Source organism: Apus apus, chromosome Z (assembly GCF_020740795.1).
Source record: "Apus apus isolate bApuApu2 chromosome Z, bApuApu2.pri.cur, whole genome shotgun sequence".
NCBI lineage: Eukaryota > Metazoa > Chordata > Aves > Apodiformes > Apodidae > Apus > Apus apus.
In genome coordinates, this window is record NC_067312.1 from 71,775,817 (window position 1) to 71,799,328 (window position 23,512).

The 23,512-nt window shown below is 38.7% G+C and overlaps 1 protein-coding gene across 3 annotated transcripts in view; it reads right to left on the reverse strand.

Moving 5' to 3' along the window:
• The window catches only part of HAPLN1 (hyaluronan and proteoglycan link protein 1), a 29,188-nt gene extending 15,113 nt beyond the window's left edge, over positions 1-14,075 (reverse strand). Inside the window, exons 1-3 of one of the 3 annotated variants that reach the window (XM_051642648.1) lie at positions 13,961-14,060; positions 4,329-4,331; positions 1,201-1,572 (exon numbers count right to left, since the gene is read on the reverse strand). In XM_051642648.1, coding sequence (XP_051498608.1) covers positions 1,201-1,572; positions 4,329-4,331; positions 13,961-14,060 — 475 coding nt within the window. Of the gene's footprint in view, positions 1-1,200; positions 1,573-4,328; positions 4,332-6,926; positions 6,930-13,960 lie in introns of all 3 variants that reach the window. The other 2 variants (XM_051642649.1, XM_051642647.1) reach the window with 2 other exon arrangements.
• Between the last annotated feature and the right edge of the window lie 9,437 nt (positions 14,076-23,512).

The window sequence follows — 23,512 nt, forward strand, 5'->3', positions numbered from 1 at the left end:
GGTTTATCTCAATGGCAGCAGTTGCAATGAGCAACCACTGCAGTGCCTGCCTGAGTGAAGAGGAAGCCGAACACATAAGAGCCTTTGGCTAGCAGAAAAGAATAAAGTAAAACACTTTTTCCTCCTACTCATTTCTGTCTTCACTCAAAACTGTCTTAGACAACTTAAACCGGACATATTCATTTTCTTTATCTTCTAAGTTTGAAAAGAACAGTGTGCATTCTTATTAAAGACAGATTATGTGGGGTGCAGCAACCTAAACGAACTGTCCTACTGGCATGGAGACTGTGCAGGGCCTTTCTGCACTCAAACATGAAAGGTTTCAGCAGCCTCCAAACAGGAATGGAAAAATAGATCTAAAGAAGTTAAGTCCATGACATCTATTTGGTTCCAAGAATGACTCAGACAGTCTTATTGCTCTGGGTAACTATAAGGGTAAGCGAGACATCTTCATGCAACTTTTAATTTATTGCTGATTTCAGTGCTTTGGGGGAAAAGGCCAAATGCTGCTTTATGTGCATTGAATCTCATAAAATTTATCTGGATTTCATAGGAGTAAAGAAAAGCTGATTTTTTGGTTCTCTTTAAACCTGTTCCACTATTTTGTTTCTCATGCTTTGTACTCTACATATATATTGCTGAGCGACATAACTGCAGACTACAGGTAGAAGTTGCCTTGACAGGCAATATAGAGATCTACTTTATGTCATTACAAGCTGGAAAAAAAATAAACCATTGTCTCTGGAAAACTACTTTAACATTTTTCTTTTTGTAAGAAATTTGTATTGGCTCATTAACCTCAAATGTCACGAAGTTATGTAAAATGGCTATAAGAGGAATATTTAATATAATTTTGCCTAAGTCTACCATAAAAACATGCAATGACTTTCTGTAAAGTGATAGAAGCAGTTTAAAAACATATGGAGTTCTTCATACTATGCTTAGTCATTCTTTTTTGGCTCCCCTCACACCAGATTTCAACTGGAGTTGGCAATGCTGTAGAATAACTTAAGTTATATAAATCCTAATGTTCTGATTTGTAATCACTGGCTGTGAGGCCAAGATGCTTAGAACACAATCCCACTTCCCTGCTTACTGTTATCACTAATAAGACAGTATCTGCAGTATTAGGAGGAAAAAAGCAGGTATTAATTAATGTTGCAAAAATATGAATTTAAGTATAATTCAGGTGTTACCTACCTTCCAAATTCAGAGCTACCACTGCTGTATCATCTTCTAATCCTTCAATCACCTCGCACTTGTATCTCCCATAATCCTCCAGTATTATATTTGTGATTATAAGTGAGGCATCATTTTCACTGCTTTCCCTCAGAAACACTCTGCCCTGGTAGTTTCCGTAGCTCTTTCTGTGGTGTCCCATTGCAACAAAGACGTCCACTTCTTTGAGGTAATCTGAGGTGAGTTTGGTCCACTTGACCCGGATTTTGTGGGTTCCTGAGCCAGCTGTTGATGTGTGTTCATGGTAAAATTTACATGGCAGTGTGACATTGCCACCCCGGTGTGAGAAGAGTTTGGCTTGCTCTGCTACCACAAGTAGACGGGGTCCATTTTCTGTTAGGATCCAAGGAGAAAAACAAAAACAAGAATTATCCCACAATCTACCTTTTACAGAATGGATATGATCAATGCCATAACAACAATCAGGTGTATCAATGCCAGGTCTGCAGGATCATGTCCCTGCAATTGTTTTGTACCTGTACAGTAATAGGGTATATAAACCAGTTTTATATATATATATATATATATATATATATATATATATATATATATATATATATATAATATTAAAAAAATATTTACTTAGCTGCAAGTACATGTGTGTACACTCTCAGAAAGGCAAAATGCTTCACAACCTTGCCCCCCCATCTAGGCAGAGGACAGTCTATATACTCCATAGTCTTGAAGACAGAGTTGTGTAACTGTATTTAGAGTTGCATAGCTGGTAGATGAATGCTACCATCCATCAAAGGCTCCATACAAACATCCTGTACTTCCCTGCAGGTTGCTCAAGAGCTGTCTATCAACACTGCATTTTTTTCATAGTTCAGTTTTATGTATGGACTCAGCTTATTCAGGGGGCAGCATAGAAAACCCCTCATAATCTGAGATGCAGTGAATCCCAGTCACAAAACAGAAAAACCATGACTGTACCAAAAATCACTATTTATATTGACACAATAAAAAGCCAGCATAATTCTAAAGAAGTGTTTCATTTTTTATTTGTGTTTTCTTCTAACATATGAGTTCAAGTTCCTCTTCTGACATACTTCCACCAAAGTAAGGAACTTTTTCTTCTTTATCTTCAAATGTAAAATTCAGTCCTTCCCTGGCACTCTTCTTGATCATCTCAGTCTGGTTTTTACTAGTCTGTTTTTCTCATGTCCTTCAAACTCTTCACTATTTTATCATTTATGTTTTTATTTCTCTTTCCTCACAAACCTGTGTTTACCTTTCTAGCTCCTCTTCTCCTCATCCCAGACTCCCTGCTCCTTTTTCAGCAAGAACAGGTGCTCACTTCCAACCTTAAATCTCTGGGGCTTTTTTGAAAGGCTGTGCTTCCTTGGGAAAACCCTGGAAAGTGCACATTTCATGTTGGTAGTCAGCAGGTGCATCCAAAAGAGAGAATATTTCCTTCTTTCAGTACCTCTTGCCTCTCCTTTCATGCACAGTTTGCAAAATTGATTTAGCAAGCTCAGCACTCCTGTAGATATTACTGTTCTCTGTCACTGAGAGAGAGACCAAGATGAGCGATGAATCACCAGTGTGCTGCTTGCTGGGAAAGAATTATCCACCTCACTCTACATCACAGATTGAGAAGAAAGGCTTTGTAACTCCCTATGTATGTTCAGCAAGTCAATGAAACTGCCTTGAAATGTGATTCCCGACTTTAAGGCTCTGTCTGGCTCTCTCTAACTTCAACAAAAGCCAAGGCTAAGTTTCTAAATGTGAGGGCTGCTGAAAAGCTGACCCTATGAAGGCTAGCAGCAGTTTTCTGCTGGCTTCCATGGAGGTGGATCTGCACTGGCAGGACAAAACTGTGTACAAAAATGTCATCAGCCAGAAAGAGGTGTGGATGACTGAAGGAGGGAAGGACTAGGATGGAGACAGGCTGACAAATGAGGTTTCAGTGATGAGCCCACCAGGGAGTGTCCCACCTGGACAGCTGTCTGTTCACAGCACTGCAAACCCAGCGGTGTGTGCAGCCACAGGGGATGCATGGAGATGTTAGAATCTGTAGCTCATAAATGTCTCCAGATAGTCCTAGCTTTCTGAGCCTTGTTGACAGGTCTGCCAGATAAATGTTATATTCACCTGAACTGCAGTTTCAGCTTGAGTCTGTTATCTGTCCACACTGGCTACACTGATCAGCAGAAGAAATCCCAGAGTATGCAGCATTTTATGATAATGTGAACATGTTCAGGGGTGGTAATTGCAAGGACAAGCTCCCTGAGTACAAATGTATATCTGCATAAGGAAAACAAGTTCTTTGCCAGGAGATACCATGTCAAGAGCACAGGACAGACTAGCCAGGGCACCGGCCTCCCCAAGAATGAACAAGCTTGAGTGCTGCAAGTTGTTTCACCAGGCTGAGAAACCTTCCTGCCTAGTTCTTAATCATTACTGCAGAGCAGATTCACCTGCAGCCCCCTATAACTGGTTTTCACTACCCTTCTTCCCAGAGGTGAGCAGAGGTTTGGGGTTGGTGCAATAACCTGTCTTCCCCCTTTCAGAGGAGAAAATCCAAGAAGAGAGGTGATCCAAGGCAAGGCACCATGGAAAGTGTTGCTAACACTGTTTCCACAGGATGAGGAGAAGGAAGACAGTGAAGGCAGCCAGGATGGTTTGTCTGCAAATGTCCCTGTTTTCTTCAGGGACTAAGATGTTCCACAGACTTCTGTCCACCTTTGGAGGTGAAATGTTATGCTTTAGGGTGGTTATTGCCAAGAAATCTGAATCAGAGCTAAACTATGTTTGGTCTTTAATACTAAAGTAGTCAACTTAATAAATATTAGCAGAAAGGACTGGGGCAGGAGAAAGAGTCTGATTCAGGCTGCTAATGCTCTCTCTTTCTAACAACTACGAGTCTGTGCCAGCAAGGCCTGGAGACTTGCCCAGAGCACTGTCACCTCTGACTCCAGTGTTAGCGTCCTGACACAACAGTGTATCTCTCTCCTGGCTGCTTCCCACCTCCTCTGACCCTTTGCAGCAGCCATTACCTGAGTTTATATCTCAGTAAGTTTAAAGAGCCGAGTGGATGGCAATGTAGAGAAGGAAAGAAAAGCATGGCTTTCCTCAGCCTGAAACACCTTCTACGTTCCTGGACGTTCAAAAGGATATGCAACACTTGAAATATGCCTCCACCCTTAAGTTTTCTAATACCCAGCTCTTTTTTACAGACAAAGAGATTAAGTGCCCTTCACTCTGGCAAGATAATGGGGCAGAAAATTACATCGCTGCTGTTCTCAGACTTAGGAGAGGAGAAAGGAAGAATCTCTGGCTTTCAAGGAAAAGTTGATGTCAGATTGGGACATGCTGCATAGTTTCTTTTTCAGCTAGAAGACATGCAGGCAGCAGGGATTCTGGGTTAAAAATGAGATGACTGGGGTTTGGCAAGAGGCCAAGAGGTCTTTATTATCCAGCATGCAGCAAGAATCAGGGCCAAGTTCACCTAACGGTTTATTTTTTGGGAGCACGACAAAATGAATGGTCTCAATCTTTCTGGAGTTGACAGGGAAGGAGTTAAAAAGGAAGAAAATAACAACAAATAAAGAAGTCACAACAAGCAAAGAATTGCCCACAGAACAAACCAGAATCACTTCACTTACAGTATGTTTAAGACTCTGGCTGCAGCATTCTGCCTTCCTACTGCAAAAGTCACCTTAAATGAGGAATGATTTTGTTTCCTGGGTTAATATGATGAGCAATGATCTGTTGTGAAATAGTGATCTGATCACGGAAGATGGGCTAAATGCTGTTTTAGAAGTTTGTCAGAGTGGCTCCCTGGCTGCTTTCCTCATGAGGTTTCTGACTGCTCCCTTTGAATAAAAATATCTTTTTATCTAAATGGAGGGAATACCTAAAAGATGAATGCAAGGAGCAAAAAGATGGCATGTGTGAGTGTTACCACAGAATCCATCATGTGGCTAGAAGACAATGCTTCATTTTCCCCAGAAGTACTTTCTTTAGAAGTACCATCAGGGAATTTACAAGGTGAATGGTCAAACAACTATAAACTCTGCAAACTTGAGATAATCCCTTGCTAAACAGTTGTCTGCAACAGGACAACTTGGATCCTTGCTGCAGACAAGAGAGGGGATATGCATGGCCACTCAAGAGCCTCAGACAGAGGTGAGGAATGTCTTGGGCAATTTCCAGCTGCTGCTTCTGTTGGGGACAGAGATGGCAACAGCCTGGTTATTAGATTTGGTCTCAGAGTCAAGGTCAGAAATGGGATGAGAAAGTATTGTTGGGTGGGGTTTTTCAACCTTCCAGGAATATTTGGCCTTGAAGACAGGCAGCAGCTCTGGTGTTAGTACAGAACTAAGCTGTACTAATGGTGTCTCATTTGCCATATTTTGTCCACTCCTTCTTAGCTGCTATCAATTCTGACAGGCTGTGGCCTTTTGTTAACCCTTTTGGTGTAATTAGGTGGATGACAAAGGCAACATAATGCCAAAACAGTTAAGCTAGCTAAAAATTAGTTTGTCCAGGTGGCAGAAGCTGTCCAGCTGCATGGGATAACACACAAATTTGGGAGCTGCTTTTCCAAGCAGTAAGGAAAGACTGTCTGCTATAAATGAAAACTCACTTGACTACTTGAGTCGACTTTGCTGTATCTCAGAGGTGCCAAACTAAGCAGGTGAAAGGGTATCCTGCTACCTTAATTAATAAGGCACAAGCATCAGCAAGCTATCCACCTCTGGTTTATTCACAACTTCTATTTCCCTCTTGTCTGGATGCTATATAATTAGCACTGGTCTTTCCAGTTGTCATTATCTTGTATACATCTAACCTTGACTTCAGTGTGATTCCCATTTCAAGGACTTGCTCTCATGCTTCTAGTGCTCTCAATTCAGTTCCATCTGCTGGCTGATTGGTTTAGTTCCAAGTTTTATTGCTGGACACATACTCATATTTGTTTTTCTTTTTATTTGGTGTGGGGTTTTCTTTGTGTTTTTTGGTGTTGGGTTGTTTTCCCCTCTCTTAACTGGCTTCTACACTCAAGAGTAATGCCAAGCCAAATTTTGAAGGCCAGGAACATAGTGTGGGGCAGAGAGGATGACTCACACCACGACCCTTGGCAAACAGCTTTATGCACTTTATCCATCAGAACTGTCCAGAAGCTTATGTTGACTTGGCTGCTGACACTTTAATGGACTCATTTAGAGAGCAAAAGTGGAGAAAAAATAGTGCATTTTTACAGGGAAAAACTTATAAGTTAGGGATCACATCATGGATATGTTTTCATAGAATCATAGAATCAAAGAACTATTCAGGTTGGAAAAGCCCCTTGGGATCACCAACTCCAACCATCATCCCTGCTCTACAAAGCTCTCCCCTAAACCACATGCACCAACACCACATCCGAACAACCCTTAAACACATCCAGGGATGGTGACTCAACCACCTCCCTGGGAAGCCTGTTCCAGTGTCTAACCACTCTTTCTGTGAAAAAAATTTGTCCTAATGTCCAGTCTAAACCTGCCCTGTTGCAGCTTGAAGCCATTCTCTCTTGTGCTGTCGCTAATTACCTGTGAGAAGAGACCAGCACCAGCCTCTCTACAATGACCTTTCAGGTAGTTGTAGAGACTGATGAGGTCTCCCCTCAGCCTCCTCTTCCTCAAACTAAACATTCCCAGCTCCTTTAGGAGTTCTTAATAAGATTGATTCTCCAGGCCCTTCACCAGCTTCGTTGCCCTCCTCTGTCCTTGCTCCAGCACCTCGATATCTCCCTTGAATTGAAGTGCCCAAAACTGGACACAAGACTCCAGGTGTGGCCTCCCCACTGCTGAGCACAGGGGGACAATCACCTCTCTACTTCTGCTGGTCACACTACTTTTTTTTTTTTTTTTTTTTTTTTGTCAGATAAACTCATGTATTGCCTAGACATTCCACATTGTTAGCAACACATCAGGTTAGCAACACCATATACCATCCTACTTTTAATAAACACAGAGACATTTCTTGTTTTCCTGTAGTGTTACCAGGGATCTGAGCATAACTCTCAAGCTAAAGTATCCTCACTCTTCCTACAGCATGGGATGTTTTGTTTTCCTACATGCTTATTTAAAATTCCAAAATAATGTCTGTGATAATAATAATTCCCACTTGTTATAATATGTATGGAAGCACGTTATTAATATACACATGTGTGTATTACTCAGAGAATCTGAGGGGAAAAAGCACAAAGAAAAATTATGCACATACTTTTTTCCATATACTTTTCCCACTACATATTTTTCTAACTATGTTTTAACTACCTTACCTTTTTGATTTTACTTTCAGAAAATAAATGAATATAAAAACTTTTGTATATCAGCTGTAAGACTAGGAAAAGCTCTTGTTATTTGGCCCAAGCACTAATGTAATTTTGTTTATGTCATAAGAAAGAAAATACAAGCTTCCTCTAAACTGACAGGACACTCCCCCACATTACTTTTAAATTTTAGCATTCAACTTGTATGAGAGCTGCTAAATAAATCCTAGTTTAAAAGTTCAGGTGCATGGTTACAAATAATAGTACAGCTAAAAATACCTTTTATAAATAGCAGAGAAGAAATCTGTCTCTCCAACGCAGAGATGACAAAATTGAGATAAAATATGTTTCAGCTGATACCATCTACTCAACCTGAGTAACATGTTGGGGGAAATTGTTAAAGGGGCCATATTAACTAAAGTTTCAGTTTCTAGGAGACTTAACAGCACAGAGAAATTACTTCAGTTCTTCTAGGATACTGCCCCCTTTTACCTTAAATAAACTTTGAGTATGTGTTTACTTCAGTATAGGTACAGAAACTGCATGAAGATCAGGCCTCATAGAGCAGAACAGAAGAGTAAGTAAAGGCAAATTTGTGTTTTATATTAATATTTTTGTTTCTGTAATAATTTTTTACAACCCAAATATACTGATACCTATCAATTAAGGTCTATTCCAGAATATGCAGTCCTGAATGCCTTTAATGAAACCAAAATGCCAACAGGAGGTGAGGCTGCTTTTTGCTGACATTTCTATAACATGCTGTTGCAACACGTCTTGCTCTGAAGAGGAAAGCAAGTTGTATCAATGTGGGAGAAGTAGCTCAATTATAAGAAGAGACTGCAAAATGGATCATGACATAATCTAAAGTGTCCTGGATGACAACAAAGCTAGTAAGAAATTTTAAGTAGAAAAGATAAATGCAAGAAAATGTAAACAAATAACAGGTAACTTAAATGAAAATTGAAAGTGTAGAAAAGTGGACCAAAGTCAAAAGGAAAAGTGGAAAAGCCTGGAACTTGGAACATAAGACTTAGTGTAAGAGGTCAACTCAGTAGTGCATCTAATCTCTCAAAATGTTTTTGGCTAGTCCAGCAAATCTATGCAGCTTCTTTCTCTCTGTTGGTTCTGACTTGTTTTGAAGAAAAGGAAGTGGACTGTAAATAACTCATTATCATGTCTAACAAGTTGGGCAAAACTTTTTTCTGCTTTCATTACTGATTAAACGATTTTTTTTTTTTTTTTTTTTTTTCCGCCAGTATGGCAATATTAGAAAGTTTTCTGCTCATTCCATGTTGATAATTTTTTGGTATGTATAAATAGATCTGTGCACAGATGTTGATAGACAAATGGGTGTGGTTTTGTATCTGAAAGGTAAAGAAATGCTGCGTAATATCGACTCACTTCTATTCCAAAAAAAGCTAACAATCTAAAGGTAGATACTTCACAAAACAAATTTTGTATGTTCTTTGCTGGCCTTGTTGTCTTTCTAGAAAGTAAATAAACAGGAGGCATATGTTGAAGGCTCCTGCCACCCTTACATAATTAACTTAGCAATTACTGTAATGGCTTAGTCAACTTCGTTTATTTTGCAGAATAGCTACACACAGAAGAATGTTGTTATCTCTGAAGGGCACTCTGCATCCTGAATAATTGGTCAGCAACTAGGACTATGAATAGATTAGAGAGATATACAAAGCTGAGCACTGGAAAGAATTATCTTCCTCTCTTATGGGTCACAGAGCCCTTTGCAGATCTTGATTTCCAAGGAAAAGTGGAGTCTTTAATTACACTGATATGCTTAGAGTAGTATTGTTTTCTTGTTGTGGACACTTATGTGGCTAGGGTATACTTTTGTCACATTTTCACAGTCACTAGATGATTTAATTTAGGATTAGAATTCCCCTAAGGCACACACAGTTTACAGGGTGGGGGTGAAGGGAGGGGTGTGGTGAGGGGGGGCACGAGGGACAACACATCGTCTTTAAATATAGTTCTCTCTTTTTAATTATCCACAAAAGTTTAAGTGGAATGGCTTTTATGTGCAGACAAACCACCAGAGAGGTAGGTGATATGATCAAGTAGTCTGGGATAATTGAGCAGCCTGATCAAAACCATGAAACCCACCACAGACTTCAGAAAAGGAAATAAAGTCACAGAAGAGATAAAATGCATCTTTAGGTCTTTCATACATTTTCTTCATAGATATTGGAATAAAACTAAAGAAGAAAACATATAACCAAAAGAAGCAGACCAGAGGAAAGAAGCAGGAAGGAATAATGGTAAAGGTTAGGGAGTTAAAACTGCTTAGCAGAAGACAAATTTTACTGAAATCAAGTTTCACTGTAACCTACAAGGGGAGATCAAAGAACTAGAAGTGACACTGACAGCAGGAACAGGTATATTCATGAAAACAGCTACTCATTTCCAAGAAAAAAATAAAGATTTAAGAGAAAGCATGCCTATTGCAATGTTAAAGAGGATGGCAAATGTTTAATAAAGCTAAGAAATCCTCAGTTTCAAGAGAGTGGACATTTGAAAGATAGACCTAAAAGCAATAATCTGTCAGTAAAATCAGGGAACAATACAATTAATTAAATACCGTTGTTTATTTTTCTGGCTAGCTAATGCTGAGTCTGAGAGAGATAGCAGGAATTTTTTTACTAATGGACGGGCAGCAGAGTGGAGTAACTAGATCTTCTGGTTCCTGACACAGAGCTGTTAAAGGGAATCAGAAACACACTGAACTCAACCAGAGGCTGTAGTACAGTACTAATAGGTGGCTGCTATTTAGGAAGACCAAATGAAAAATAAAGTTGATGAGGTGGCCTCAGCAGGCAGTGAAGAAATAAGAAATACTAATGAGGACAAAACAGAGCATGGATCAAAAATGTCAGGAAGGACTGTAAAAGATCTTATTGAAGCAGTACACAAAAAGTCTTTTAAGCACACAGAGGTTCATTTTGTAGAATGGAGTCACCACACTGAAAAAGGTGGAAGACAATAGAGAAATTATCCAAGTAGTATATCAACAAATCCTCTGTTTTTAATAACGTTGGTTTCGATGCCTTGCAAGTACAATGTCATTTAGAGTACATGAGTGCATTGATGTGAAATGAAAACACAAAAGTGAAATGTGAACTCAGAAATCGTAGCCTGTTCAAACAAAAAGGTAGAAAACTTCACAGCCTTAAGTACTGATGTCACTACTGACACTTGGTACTACAGACCTCATGGCATAGATATACCTCATCCATCCTTTTTAGAATGTATTTCTGGACAGTAACAAAAGAACAAATATATTTCAGGAAAGTAATGTAACCATTAACAAGCTGACTGGTCTGATACCAACAGCAAACAGAACCTTAGAACAACGTTTGGAGAAAAATGGTTGAAGAACAGAAATAGAGTAAGACACTAGAAAGACGGATAAAATGCAGTAGGTACTTACTAAAGGGTGTCAGACTAATATGATGTCACTGTACTATAAAAATAAACATATAAGGCCAGAGAAATGTGGTGTCTCAATTGCTTGGAGCTCAGGAAAGAAAGTGATACGAGAAGTGTGTGAAATTAGGCAGGATGCAGAAAATAGGGGGGTTGGTAGAAACACTGCTAAGAGTCTAAGAACTAGATATAGAGGAGACTGAAATTGTTTGGGCTGAATAGAAATGATTACTCTAGATAAACACCAGTGAACTGTCTCCAGTATAATTTTTGAGACTCTAATATTTCCACTGATTTTACTTTATAAAGTAAATGTGACTATTGAATTATTAAAATTTTCACATGGTATATTAAGCATCACTGAAGGGAGGAGAAGGGATATGTAGAATATTTGAAGAAGGAAGAGTGGGAAAAGTATGATAATGTTTAATACTGAATGTGTAATCTAGATTTTTAAGGCCTAGTATTAATAATTATTGATATAAACCTTATACTTGTTAATTGCAAGTAAGAATGAGGGAGAACGAGGGAGAGTGACTGCTTATATTTTCTATCACACTTGACTATCAACCAGCACTATAGCATAGCTGGGAAGAGTATAAATTTGATCCAAGGTGTGAAAAACAAAGCACTGCTAGCTGGAAAACAGAAATACTAATGCCAGCCTAAAATCTTATCTGGAATAAAATCCTGGCTGGATGCACGCAAGAATTATGAATTTAAACAAAAACCAGGTGTAGAGATCAACTACTAACTACCAGTTAGTTAGACAGGAGGTTACATGCTTAGAGAAGAGTTTGAAAAAGTTTACTCACATGATAGCTGTGAGGATATAGTGTTACTTTAGTACTGTTTTAAAGTGAACATCAAAGATGGAAAATTGTTAATGGCAAATAAGGAGCAACACTAGGAGAAATGCAAGTGCATACAATGGCTGTGAAAAACATGGAGAATTAGGAGATTTTTTCCATATCAGGAAAATAGGGTCCAAAACTATCTTGAAGTAATTCAGTTTGAAACCCAGCTTCTTTAGAGATGAAACTAAACCTACAGGAGATTCCAGAGACAGAAGAATAGAAGGCACTTCAGTTCACTGCCTCAGGAGATTCTTTCAACTCTGTGTACTTGACTACACAACATTTATCTGCACCTTTTGTAATTCCAAGGCACTCCAAAGCATGCAATCCAGGAGGAGTTTAGCTACACATCTCTTAGATTTCAGCTGTGGAGGGGGATGTTACATTCCTAAATACAGTATAAAATACCTTTTCTATGAAGGTCTATCACATATGTTGCCCAGGTTTTGCTGATTTTCAGCTCATTTCCAGGTGCCGCTCATCATATATATTTAGGCAGCACTGGGCAGAGCGAAATCCTATCTTGATGGGATTCCACAATGCAGAGAAGAATGAAAAAATTTAATAGTAAAAATACCAAGCTCCAAGCAGTTTTATTGTTTCTCATTTGCAGTCTGTGTATTGCAGAGCTTGAATCAGCTGCTGTACAAAGCTCAGGGTACAGCTCAATTTCAAGCTTTATCCAGCTTTCCTTGAAGGAATAAACTCCTGGGGTTCAGATGAGATTTCCTGGTTAGGGAGAATGAATTATCTTTAAATTGTTATCAGCTTTGAACTATTCAACACTTGCAGACTGCACTGTCCACATGCTGAAGGACTCGTAATAAGCAACATATATGACTTGCAAATTACACTAAATTGCTGACTAAGCAAGTTGAACACACACAGATTAAGGAAAAATAATTTTTAGTTGGATTAATTGTTTCCACTAATTTAATCTTCCAAAAAGATAAAGAAAGTTCAGAGACGAGAAAATGCATTATACAAGAAACGCAAAGTATATGTTTATTAAACATTGGTGTAAATTTTGAAATTTACCCTGGGGCATTAATGTTCACCGTCTCACAACAGTGATATGTCGTCATTTTGAGAAAACATGTTAATTTGACCTTCATACTGTGAGCTCCCTCAGAATGAAACCAGCAACGTTACTCCTGATTTGACCTTGACAGTCCAAGTGCCTGTTTTAATAGGTGCAGGGTACCTTTAACTTGTGTGACTTTCCTTTGAACTTCAAAAGGTTCAGGCTTTCTTAGTAACCTGCCCTAACTTGGTAATTGATATTTACACAAACACTCAAAAAACATAATTGGCCAGGCTGTTGAGAGAAAGAAATAAAACTTTAAAAAGAAGGAGAACTATAATGCTGTATTTCTTAATTTTGCAAGATTAATTTTAGCCAGCCTGAAGAAACACACAAATAAAAGCAGGAATATCCCTGTTAGTTCTGCCTCTCCTTACTGTATAAATCTTCTGTTTTTTCTTATGCAGGATGACCCTCAATGACTGAAGCTGGGACTGAAAAAACAGCTGCATTGTGCTGCAGACTCAAATCCTGCTACAGCTATAAACTCTGGGATTCGAACATGAACCAAACAGGATTATGCAGAAGGCCAGTATAATACTTAGTGTGCATTAAAGGTATGAGGAAATACATATTTCTTTCAGGGTAAGCTACTTTTTATTTTTTTTCTTTTTTTTTTCTCCCCCCCTGATTTAAATTGCCCAATTATGATCTCAGATGTGCTGAGCCTTTTAAAATAATAAACAAGAATACATTCCTGTAATGCAAAGAACTATACATAATAGCCTTTCTAAATATATTTCACAATAAACTAAAGGTATTTCAACTCATTGCAGTTGCTTATTGCTTTAGGATGCATGCTTTTTCTCTTTATCTTAAATCATACTGTACTTTACTCACAAATCTTTGCAAGGTTGTGACTAAGTGTTATTAAACAGTGCAACTTTAATTTCTTGACTTTCCTTACGAGTAGTAATACTGCAACAGAACCAGAACCAGAACAGCTTTGGTCACCAGTAATAATAGTATTTTTTATAAAAAGCAGCAGAATAAAAATGTAAGGAAAATTAAGCACACTATTTTGTTTTCCTCAGCAATCTGAAGATACTGGTATTTTCTGACATAGTTACTTACCTTGAATGTGAATAATTCTTTCATGTTCCAGACTTGAGTTGTAAGGGTGAGGTTCAGCCCAGCAGACAGAAATCAGCACCAGAAAAAGTAGACTTCTCATCTTTATAGTCAAAAGAATCTTCTTCACTGTAAGAGCATCACATACAAAGAGGCTTGTGAATTTTTGGAAACCTTTACAGTGTTGTATTGCATGACTTGTTACAGCCACGATCTTATGAGAGAACTATAACATATTTAACCCATTCAGCTGAAAAACTTACAATAGCTACTATTTTTTTTAGGCAACGAAGACTTGACCTTTTTATCATGGACTTCCATTAAATGAAACTGGCAATCCTTATTTAACTCTGCCTGTGCAGAAATACAACATGAAAATATAAAAGTGCACACGCAGGATTATCCACAAAGTGAACTCCTTGCAAGACTATATGTAAGCAATACCTGTGTTTCAAAAGAGCTTCTAGTGTACTTTTACTTTTCCAGACCTACTCTAGATCTGGTCTGTAAATAGAGTTAAAACAGTCAAAGCTATCACTATATCTATATCCACTGCATGATGCAATCTTCTGGTGATAATATTTTCAAGATTAAACCAACTTTCTCAAAGGTTTTGGCATTTCAATGAATACTGCAAGTTAATCTAGCAGTTGGGGTGGTGAGTTTGCTTGAGCTAAGCAGTAAAGATGACAAAATATTTCTTAGGCTGACTAGAAAGATCTCTTTTATTTCAGACCCACTTACCATTTTAAAAGATCTCTAAATACATAATGAAATGCTCATAACCATGCACAAAGTAGGTTAGAGTTGTATATGCTACCACTGCAGCTGCCCTGATTGATTTTTCATTCATTTCCACCTAGAATGCTGACGCACTATAAGTGCATGCCAGGTAGGGTCTCTGCAGTCAGTAGAGCTGAGAGCTGCAGGGAAATTCTCTGCCAGCCTCTGAGTAGTAATTAGGCAAATGAAGACCTGAAATAGAAAAGGCGGCTTAAAATACAAGAGTTTTTATGCAGAGGGCTCAGGCTGCTCTGTGTTTTATAGCTATAATTTTTATGACACTGATTTCTTAAAATAAAATATAGTTATTTCCCAGTTTTGCCTTTCAAAAGACCAGGGTTTTTTCCCCAATCATCAAATAGTAGCAGCATTATTAATGTGCTTTCTCTCTAATGCAGAGATAAATTTAAATTTTTTCCTTTCTTCTCTGTCATTAGCTAGAAATACATCAAAGTTGCAGGGTAATCTCAGCAGAACCTGGGTTAAGGTTCAAACTTTGCAAATAGTCTCCATCCCAAAATAGAATCAAACATCTATGTGTTTAAGTCTAGATCCAAATATTGTAATACAAGCCAACCTCTGTTACAGACTAAAATTCAGAAATGCTATTGCCATTTTTTTCATAACAGAACATGCATGTTACTTGCCTGCTTTTTCATTTCTTCAAAGCAAACTTGGGTGGGAATTCAAAGACAATTCAGCATCCCTTACTCCTTACTGTGGTGTGTCTAGAGGTAGGACAAGTACTCACTGCACACTATTTTCCAGGTGGTCCACGCTCGGTAACTCAAGACTTTCCAGCCACTCCCTCTTTCCTAGAAAGCTTGACAGGCTGATGACCTCCATTCCGGAGAGCAAGGACAGATGTGGCTCCCCCTAGAGCACATCAGCCAGAGCCCGGGCCGACGGAGGGGTCCCATAGCCATGGCTGGGTGTTCCTCCTGCCTGGCTGCGCGAGAGAGCAGGGCACTCTTGTGTAAAGTCACACTGCCCTTTCCCTCACAAATCCCAGACTCGATATGTTTCCTCGAAGAGTAATAAATGCTTCAGGTTTGGGGTATGGTTTTTCTGGCTGTTGACTAAAAACTGACAATGGTTTTCTTTTTTATGGGTTGGGGATATTGTTATTGATTTAGAAAGATTCTGGCTAGCAAGGAAGCTTTGATTTTCAAGGAAAAGTTTGTGAGGGTGTTACCACCTCAATCTGCATCTTGGAACCTACGCTAGATTCAAAGCCTCTGGGATCCATGTAGTGGGAGTAAAGCTCCTAGAGGTCCTAGAGACCAGCTCTGTGAGCACTTTGCTGCTCATTAACACTTTATCTCTACCTTTTTGCCACAAATCTGCTCTTTTTCATGTCACTAGTGAAAAGAATCAGCCACATAACCAGGTGACAGGTGGTAGTACATTTTTGGGGGCAACATCCCCATGTTCACCAAACTCTGTGTGCACAGGGGCTAGAGCTCTCTAGTGGAATAAGAAAAATTTACTTTCTGGTTACATGGGTGGAGAACTCCACACATGCCTCTTCTTCTTGTTAAGATCACCCTAATATGATAGGGGAAAGTCCTCCATGTAGCATCATCAGATGGTAGTTGTCAAAACAACTGGTTTTAGGGTTAGGCTGTTGCAATGAAGGGGCAGAATACACCTTTCAGAGATATTTGCCTGTGCCTTCAGGCAAATATCATGTTACTCTACAGATTTTATGTAATAGCATCAGACAAGGAGGATAAGAGGCAGGTCAGCAATCATTTGGACATCTGCTCTTCCTTTTCTTCATCTTCCTGGATGCAGCTGAACAATTTCCTATGTCACTTGCCACAGACATTGTGTAAAATCAACCTTACAATTCCATCCTGACATGTTTTTTGGAGGGATATATCCAAGATGGTGGTACTTTATCTTTGTTGATAGGCAAAGGTTACAGTGGCTAGGTTTCTGGTTTTCCCTAATTGCCATGGACAAAAAGGGCAGCCTGAGGTCTTCCTGGTGTGTGCAGGAGCACACACACAAATAGCCCATGTGTGCAGGTCTGTGCTCTCTTTGACTGTGATGAAGTTCATCTGCACTGTCTCAGGCAGTACAAAACTAGCAAGAACTTAAAAACTATTTCCCAGGGGAGCAAATGCCTGGTCAATGTTTTAGAATATGTATCCATCCCATATCTTTGCTTAAGCCACCAGATGCTTCATACTTGAGGATCAAGTGAGAGTAAAATTTTAGCTGGGCAGCAGCATCCTTCTGTGGGCCACTTTAACCCTTCTTTTAATTCTGAGCAGCTTTAAGGCTGATCACTTTTATTGCCCTGCACAGCAGCAGCTGACAAAATGTGGGTGTCTGAAGTCAGGAATACCCTAACTTTGTACTGTTCTCCACCTGGGAATCCCTCTGATGGGAACCGTGGCATCGAGCCAGAGCAGTGCAAAGCAATGTTACCAGGCCAAGAATCTGACCCCTGGAGTTTTGTCGGTTATCCAAAAAGCAATTAGCCAGAGGAATTCAATTCCTCAGTTCCAGCCAAAGCAATAGAAGTCAGATTCAATTTCTGCAGCAGCCTAGGAAGACCTCAGGGAAGAAATGATAGGTGTGGATGTTTTCATATTAAAATTAATAAAATCTTGGCTGGGAGTAAGTGAATTTTCAGTAAGAAATGGTAACGATTAGTCATACTCAAGAAATTCGCACTGGTTTCAATTAGTGCAGTTTATGAATCTGTTACCTCCCTTGACAAGAACACAATGAAGCTGAAAAGTAGTTTTTAAAGGGAGACCTCAAGGCTTAGGGAAATGGTCAAGGTGACTGTACATTCAGGTTTTTAGTTCTCAATAACTGTTCATTCTTAGATACAACTTGAAATTCTGATATTAATCACCAGTTTGTCATACCTACCCAGCCATAATTCATCTACTACTGGCAAATCTAAAAGGCCTTAAAGCATCAATGTTTGTATTTGAATATAATATCCTGAAAATTAACAAAAGGCCTTCAAGCAAATCAATTATATTAGTAACAAGCATCTCTCTGAAGAACAGAGTACTGAAAAATAATGTTACATGCTAATCTCTGTTTTTTTAATAAAATAACACATTTCTTATTTATTGCCACAACTAATTTCTACCTACAGAACATGAGAGCATCTGTTGTGTGAGGATAAATGTCCACCTAGCTCAATAAGCTGTAGAGCAGCACCTATTAAGGAAACAAAAACAAAGTATTTTCAGGGAGATGGTGTTGGCTGCAGCAATTGAGTATCTCTTATCCTTAGGCACTACTTGTAGATAACAGAATAGGAGGAATGCCAGTCTAGGCTGTTACCATGCAGTTTCTTCAATAGCTTTTCCTAAAACAGGGAAGTTTGAGTAAAATACTTCAATCTAGCTAATTATACAGATTTATGGTATGAAATGACTGGCCCAAGTCTCCTAAAGATAATCCTTTAAATATATATATGGGCACTTAGGTTTAGGTTGCTGAGTCCAGCCAAAAGGATGGAATTCAGCATGAGATTGTGGATGCCTAATTTAATTTGCCTACAAGTAAAATATTGATACCTAACCAATGCAGTTAGAGGAAGGCAGATGTGTGTTTAGTTGACCTAGGATGCTTTTTCTCCATTCCCTTTTATATTTGAATAACTTTCTCTCTCTGCAGTGTGGCCTCACTGGAGAAGTAGGAATCGTGGTCTTGAATCTTGCATGCTGAAGTAGAGAACACTCCTCGCAGGGGCTCTTTGAATGAGTGATCTAACATGAGGCTGTTTTGCAAACACAGTACAGACGCAAATTGATTTAGTCAAGGACTCATCACTCAGGATTAAAGGGACAACAATGGACAGAGGTGCACCAAGTGCAGATCTGACTCAGGTGGTAAGTAGGGATTCAGTCTCTGTCTGGTAATTAACATTTCTTTTGACTAGCTCTAGACAACTTTCCACTCAGTATGGTAAGCAACACTTTAAGAAACACTCATCTCTCTATTGACTGCAGAAGAAGGATTGGTGTTCTGACTCATCTTGGTAGCACAGACACATTTGTTTTAGATGTCCTGATGCAAAACATGGGCACTTAAAGTCAGCAACAGCAAAATCACCTTATTCTTGAAGAGCATTTAGCTTCTTATAGATACTTGCAGTCTCCTTTAAAGATCTTCCATTCTTCAAAGGTAATGATAAAATACTCAGTTCCAGCTACAGACTCAAGACCTCAGTTAGTAAAGTCAGGTGAAAATCCACTTCTTGCCCTGATATGCCCTTACACCATCTAGTCTTGATTCTACTTTTCACTTATTTTGCTAAGAAGACACATTCCTCTCAGTGAAAACAGGCCCCCAGGCTGAGGGAATTAAGGAAAGACAGATTCAGCAGACTGCTCCCCAAGCTAAAGTGTTCCCACAAAGGATATTTTGCTGATATCATGGCAAACAGAAAGCAAAATTGATGGCATAAACCTAATAATGTTTACATGCTCCATTAAAATTACTTAGAGCAAGCTTTCTAAGACCTCCTCCCATGCTACTTCATTAGTTAAGGCAATTTGGAAATTTGTGAGACTGTGTGAGTCTTGGGGCCACCTAAAGTGCCAGACGGTCAATGTCTGGAGAACAGGTTGTCATAGTAGTTCTCTAACCATAGGCAGAACAGTTCAGTGGAAAAGCAGCAGGACCATTCAAAGACATCTGGAATCCCCTGGAGTCTATTAATTCCCTGGGAAGAATGCTGATAAATTGCTTGCAGGGGAAGAAGAAAGTATCTTAGTCTTTGAAGTGTCTGCCTTATGTTAGGTATGAAATTTATTCCAGATACAGAGGATAACAATGGTAACAATACTTTTGACATTATACATAGAGCATAATGAGTCTGAAAATTTGGCTCCCTAGGTTTAATGCAACCAGGGATAAGGCAAATGTGCTGATGTTAAGGTCTGTCTATCATTGATAGAATACTGGTCAGTCAATGCTTTGAGAATGGTTTTTTTCTTGTTCTTTATAATGGACTATATAATATGCCAGCATTTCAGGAATCCGGATGATTTTGCTTGAAACGTAGCAATGTTCTTTGATAATACATATCAAAGTTATTTGATAATACATATCACGATGACATAGAAAGGTACCTCTGTTTTTTGCTTTATAAAACAGATTCTGTCAATTGGAGTCCCTTCGTTTTAGAGAAGCTACTTCCTGCAACCTCCACATATCAATGGTCTACAAAGCATTACTGCAATCGTGCTCGAGAGCTGGCTCTTCAGATAGATTGTGTTTGTATTTTGACATCTTCTTAATCAAAAAGCCTCTTCTAAGCCTTGAGCAGGCAAGCCTGGAGGTCACTGGAGTTCAGTAAGAAAACTTGATCACTTTCTCTCATTTTTCTTGCCTCTTGGTCATATTTACAAAGCTAGCTTTTCATCAAGCTCTCATTGCTTCCCAAATCCAATCCTATTACCTATGCCTCTTCTCCAAGGTGCTTTCTTGGTCACAGTTACACCTCCCAGTTGCCTGCATAACTCCTACAAGGCCATTTACTTTGGGAAGCTCTGCCAGAGATTTTTCAGCTTCTCTAACCTTCTGTCTTATTGATACTTCCACCTCTGCCAGTTCTTTTTTGGATGCTTGGATTTTTACAGGGGTGTAAATTATTTAAGTTTCTAGTGTTCTGTTTCCCTGCCGAAGGTGAATAAAAGCCAGATGCTTATCTTCTTTCAATAATTTGAAAAGATCTCATATAGGGTATATTATTAGACAGGTTCTTACAAACTGTTCTATTGACCTGTTTATGATACTACATAATAATAATACTTTAATATTATTAATTATTATTATTGTTGTTACTGTCTTTGGTCTTTCCATTTGCCTTTCTGTATCTAAACTTGCAGTGCTAGATTTCGTGCTTTAAAGTGAATGTTTAGTCCAGTCCATAGAAAATTTCTAAGCAGTCAGACAGAATTTTGGAATTTTTTTTGTGTACTGTAAAAAGGCAAAGAATTGTATTCAAAGACTGCTTAAGTGAGTGGACATTCTGCCATTTATTTAATTAGCATGACATTAAGACATTAAAGCATGGAAACTCTAGGCCTGAGGTTTGCATTGGTCATGTTCAGTCTACTGAGCAACAAATTAGCACTACTATCTGTTGCTGACTGTTAAGTTCTATCAGGCACAGCACCCAGGATGACAAGAAACATGTTTTCTACAGTGCTAGTCTCATTTCAGTTTTCTGTGGTGAATGGTTGCCCATCTATCCTACAACCCATGCCAGGTCTCCCCTAGGAGTCTTCCTTTGTTCTCAGCCACATAAAAACTGCAAATGTTTTTGAAGCAGACCTGGAAGATGCATTTACCTGACCTAAAGTCTTCTCCAGTTTCCACCAAGTACGAGTGTAAACTTGGTGGAAAAACTAGTTTTATACAATAAAACCAAAATAAGCCCCAAACACCATCCTCCAAGACAATGAAAATAAGGAAGTTTCCTTTCTGGAAACAGGACAAAAAGGAATGAACTTAAGAGAAGTCAGAAAAATCACATGCTGATACTGTATCTAGAACTTCTGTGTCATTGCAAGCAGCAGCTTTCAAGACTAATAAAAACTTACAAGTCACTCAAGCCAAATGATCTAATCACAAAAAAAATACCTTGGGCTTATATTTTTTGCTTAGGAAATATTGTGAAAGTTATTGGGATGCTAAAGTTAGAAAACACTCCAGGTAAAGATAATATATTGAGATATGCAAATAGGCCAGATCCTACCTATTGTATGTAAGGGAGGTTTAACATCTCTCTTCTGACCCTCCTATATTCAATTCAGCGGAGTTTTCATTCCTTTTACCCACCTAAGCTGACTGTACCAGCAATATAAAAAACAATATTAAAAACATTAACAGTGCTTTCACATCCTTGAAGGATCCCACTGTGTGAGAGAACAGATGCATGGCCAGCCATTCTGCGTAGGAGCCTGGTGCCAGCCTGCTGTTAGGAATTACTAGCAATATACCATTTTTGGCATGGATCCTGGCAAAGCAGAAAATGAGAGCCCTTGTCCAGCCAACCATGGGTGCTTAGTCCTGTCCTCTCTCTTCTTTGTGGTCTAAGAATTGCACTGTCTGCACACTCGGTGTCATTGAGAATGACTTTAACAAGCCACTCAGTTTCCTAGAGAAATAACAACAGTGATATAATGCCCTGCTTATTTTCTAAACCGCTGTTAGACATTGCTAGTGCAAGTCCCCACTGAATCACTGCTTCTAAGAAGGTAAACACTTTATTTTACAACAGCACTGTTTTCATCAAACATCTGCCTCTTACTTGCAATGATTTCTTTGGGTATTTGGTCACAAAGTGCTAGCAGTGGGTGCAGCCAGATCAAAGCCATATGGGGATCACTTGTAAAAGCAAGATTCTTTCAACAATTTTTAAATTGAATTAATCAGCAATCAATGGCAAAACATACTTTCTACTGAGATCAGTTATTTGAAAGGGGAGAAAGGTCTAGAGGTTAGGGCATGAGTTCAGACTTTAAGGGACACGAGTTCAACTCTCTATCCTTCATATGGGACCTTGGAGGGCACGCAAGTGGTGGGGAGGATTGATTTTCGTTATCTTAGCTCACTATCTGTGACACAGTGTAACACTATTTTTTGATCTTCAGAGGGTATTATGGAAATGAATGCATTTACAGTCAGAAGGAGCTTTCATGTTGCTTCAATGACATATCAGTATCAAGGGAAAGAGGTTTTACTCATGAGGGGAAAGCTTAACAACACTTTGCACCTTCATGTGCTGAAGCACCATGTGATAACTGATCATTTGTATCACGCAGGCGAACATGTAAATGTAAACATGTAAATTTACTTTTACCAAGCTTCCATCTGCTTTTCTTAAATATCTTTTCATTGCAAAATCTTTAGCCTGAGAGCACTGGAAAAACACGAGTCATATGATTGTTTAGTTAACTTGTTAGCTGAATTCTATTGAAAACAAATAATTCACATTTTTAAGATTATGGATGGATGTTTGTAAGGCATTTTACCAAAATGAAGGCTTCCAAATTTCATTGTTAAGCAGTGTTGTCTCATTATTATGCATTCACATGTTTGTTTTGGTTTACCAAACAATCAACAACAGTGAAAATATGATACATTTAAACTATGGTTTGAAAGCTACTTTTTATTCTGAGTCAAAACAGTGTACAACCCTCTCCATTATTTATGAAAAAAAATATTCTTTGTGGGTTTACAGCAATGGTAACAGAGACTCACACAGACATCCTTTGTCAGTCACAGGTAAGAAAGATGCCAAAACCTAGTTTATTCAAAGGTAAAGACTCTGTATATCTGCCACTTGCAGATACTGGTAAATAGTGATTGTAGTTCTGTGCTTCGAACCAAGTAAATGAACAGTAACACTAGAAACAAACAAACAAACAAATAAATAAATATTAAATTCATTTGATTTGCAAGAAAAAGATAATAACATAAAAACTGAAATTGTAAACTTATAATCTGGAAGAAATATATCTCTGAAGCTGTAAAGTTTGTTTGTGACAAGTAGATCATAAGTGTAATCCCAGAGAAGAAGAAAACCTTTGCCACAGGTAGATCACATCAGTCTAGTTCTGTGTCTAGATAAGAACGCAATCTGATCATGCTACTTGGTTTCCAGGAAAGCATCAAACCATTTTCTGTGACTCAACCTGAAAAGTTATTCTTGAGAATAGAGAAGGAAATTACTTGTAAAAGGAGGCAAGGGCTCTCAAAATAGGCAGATGATATTATAGT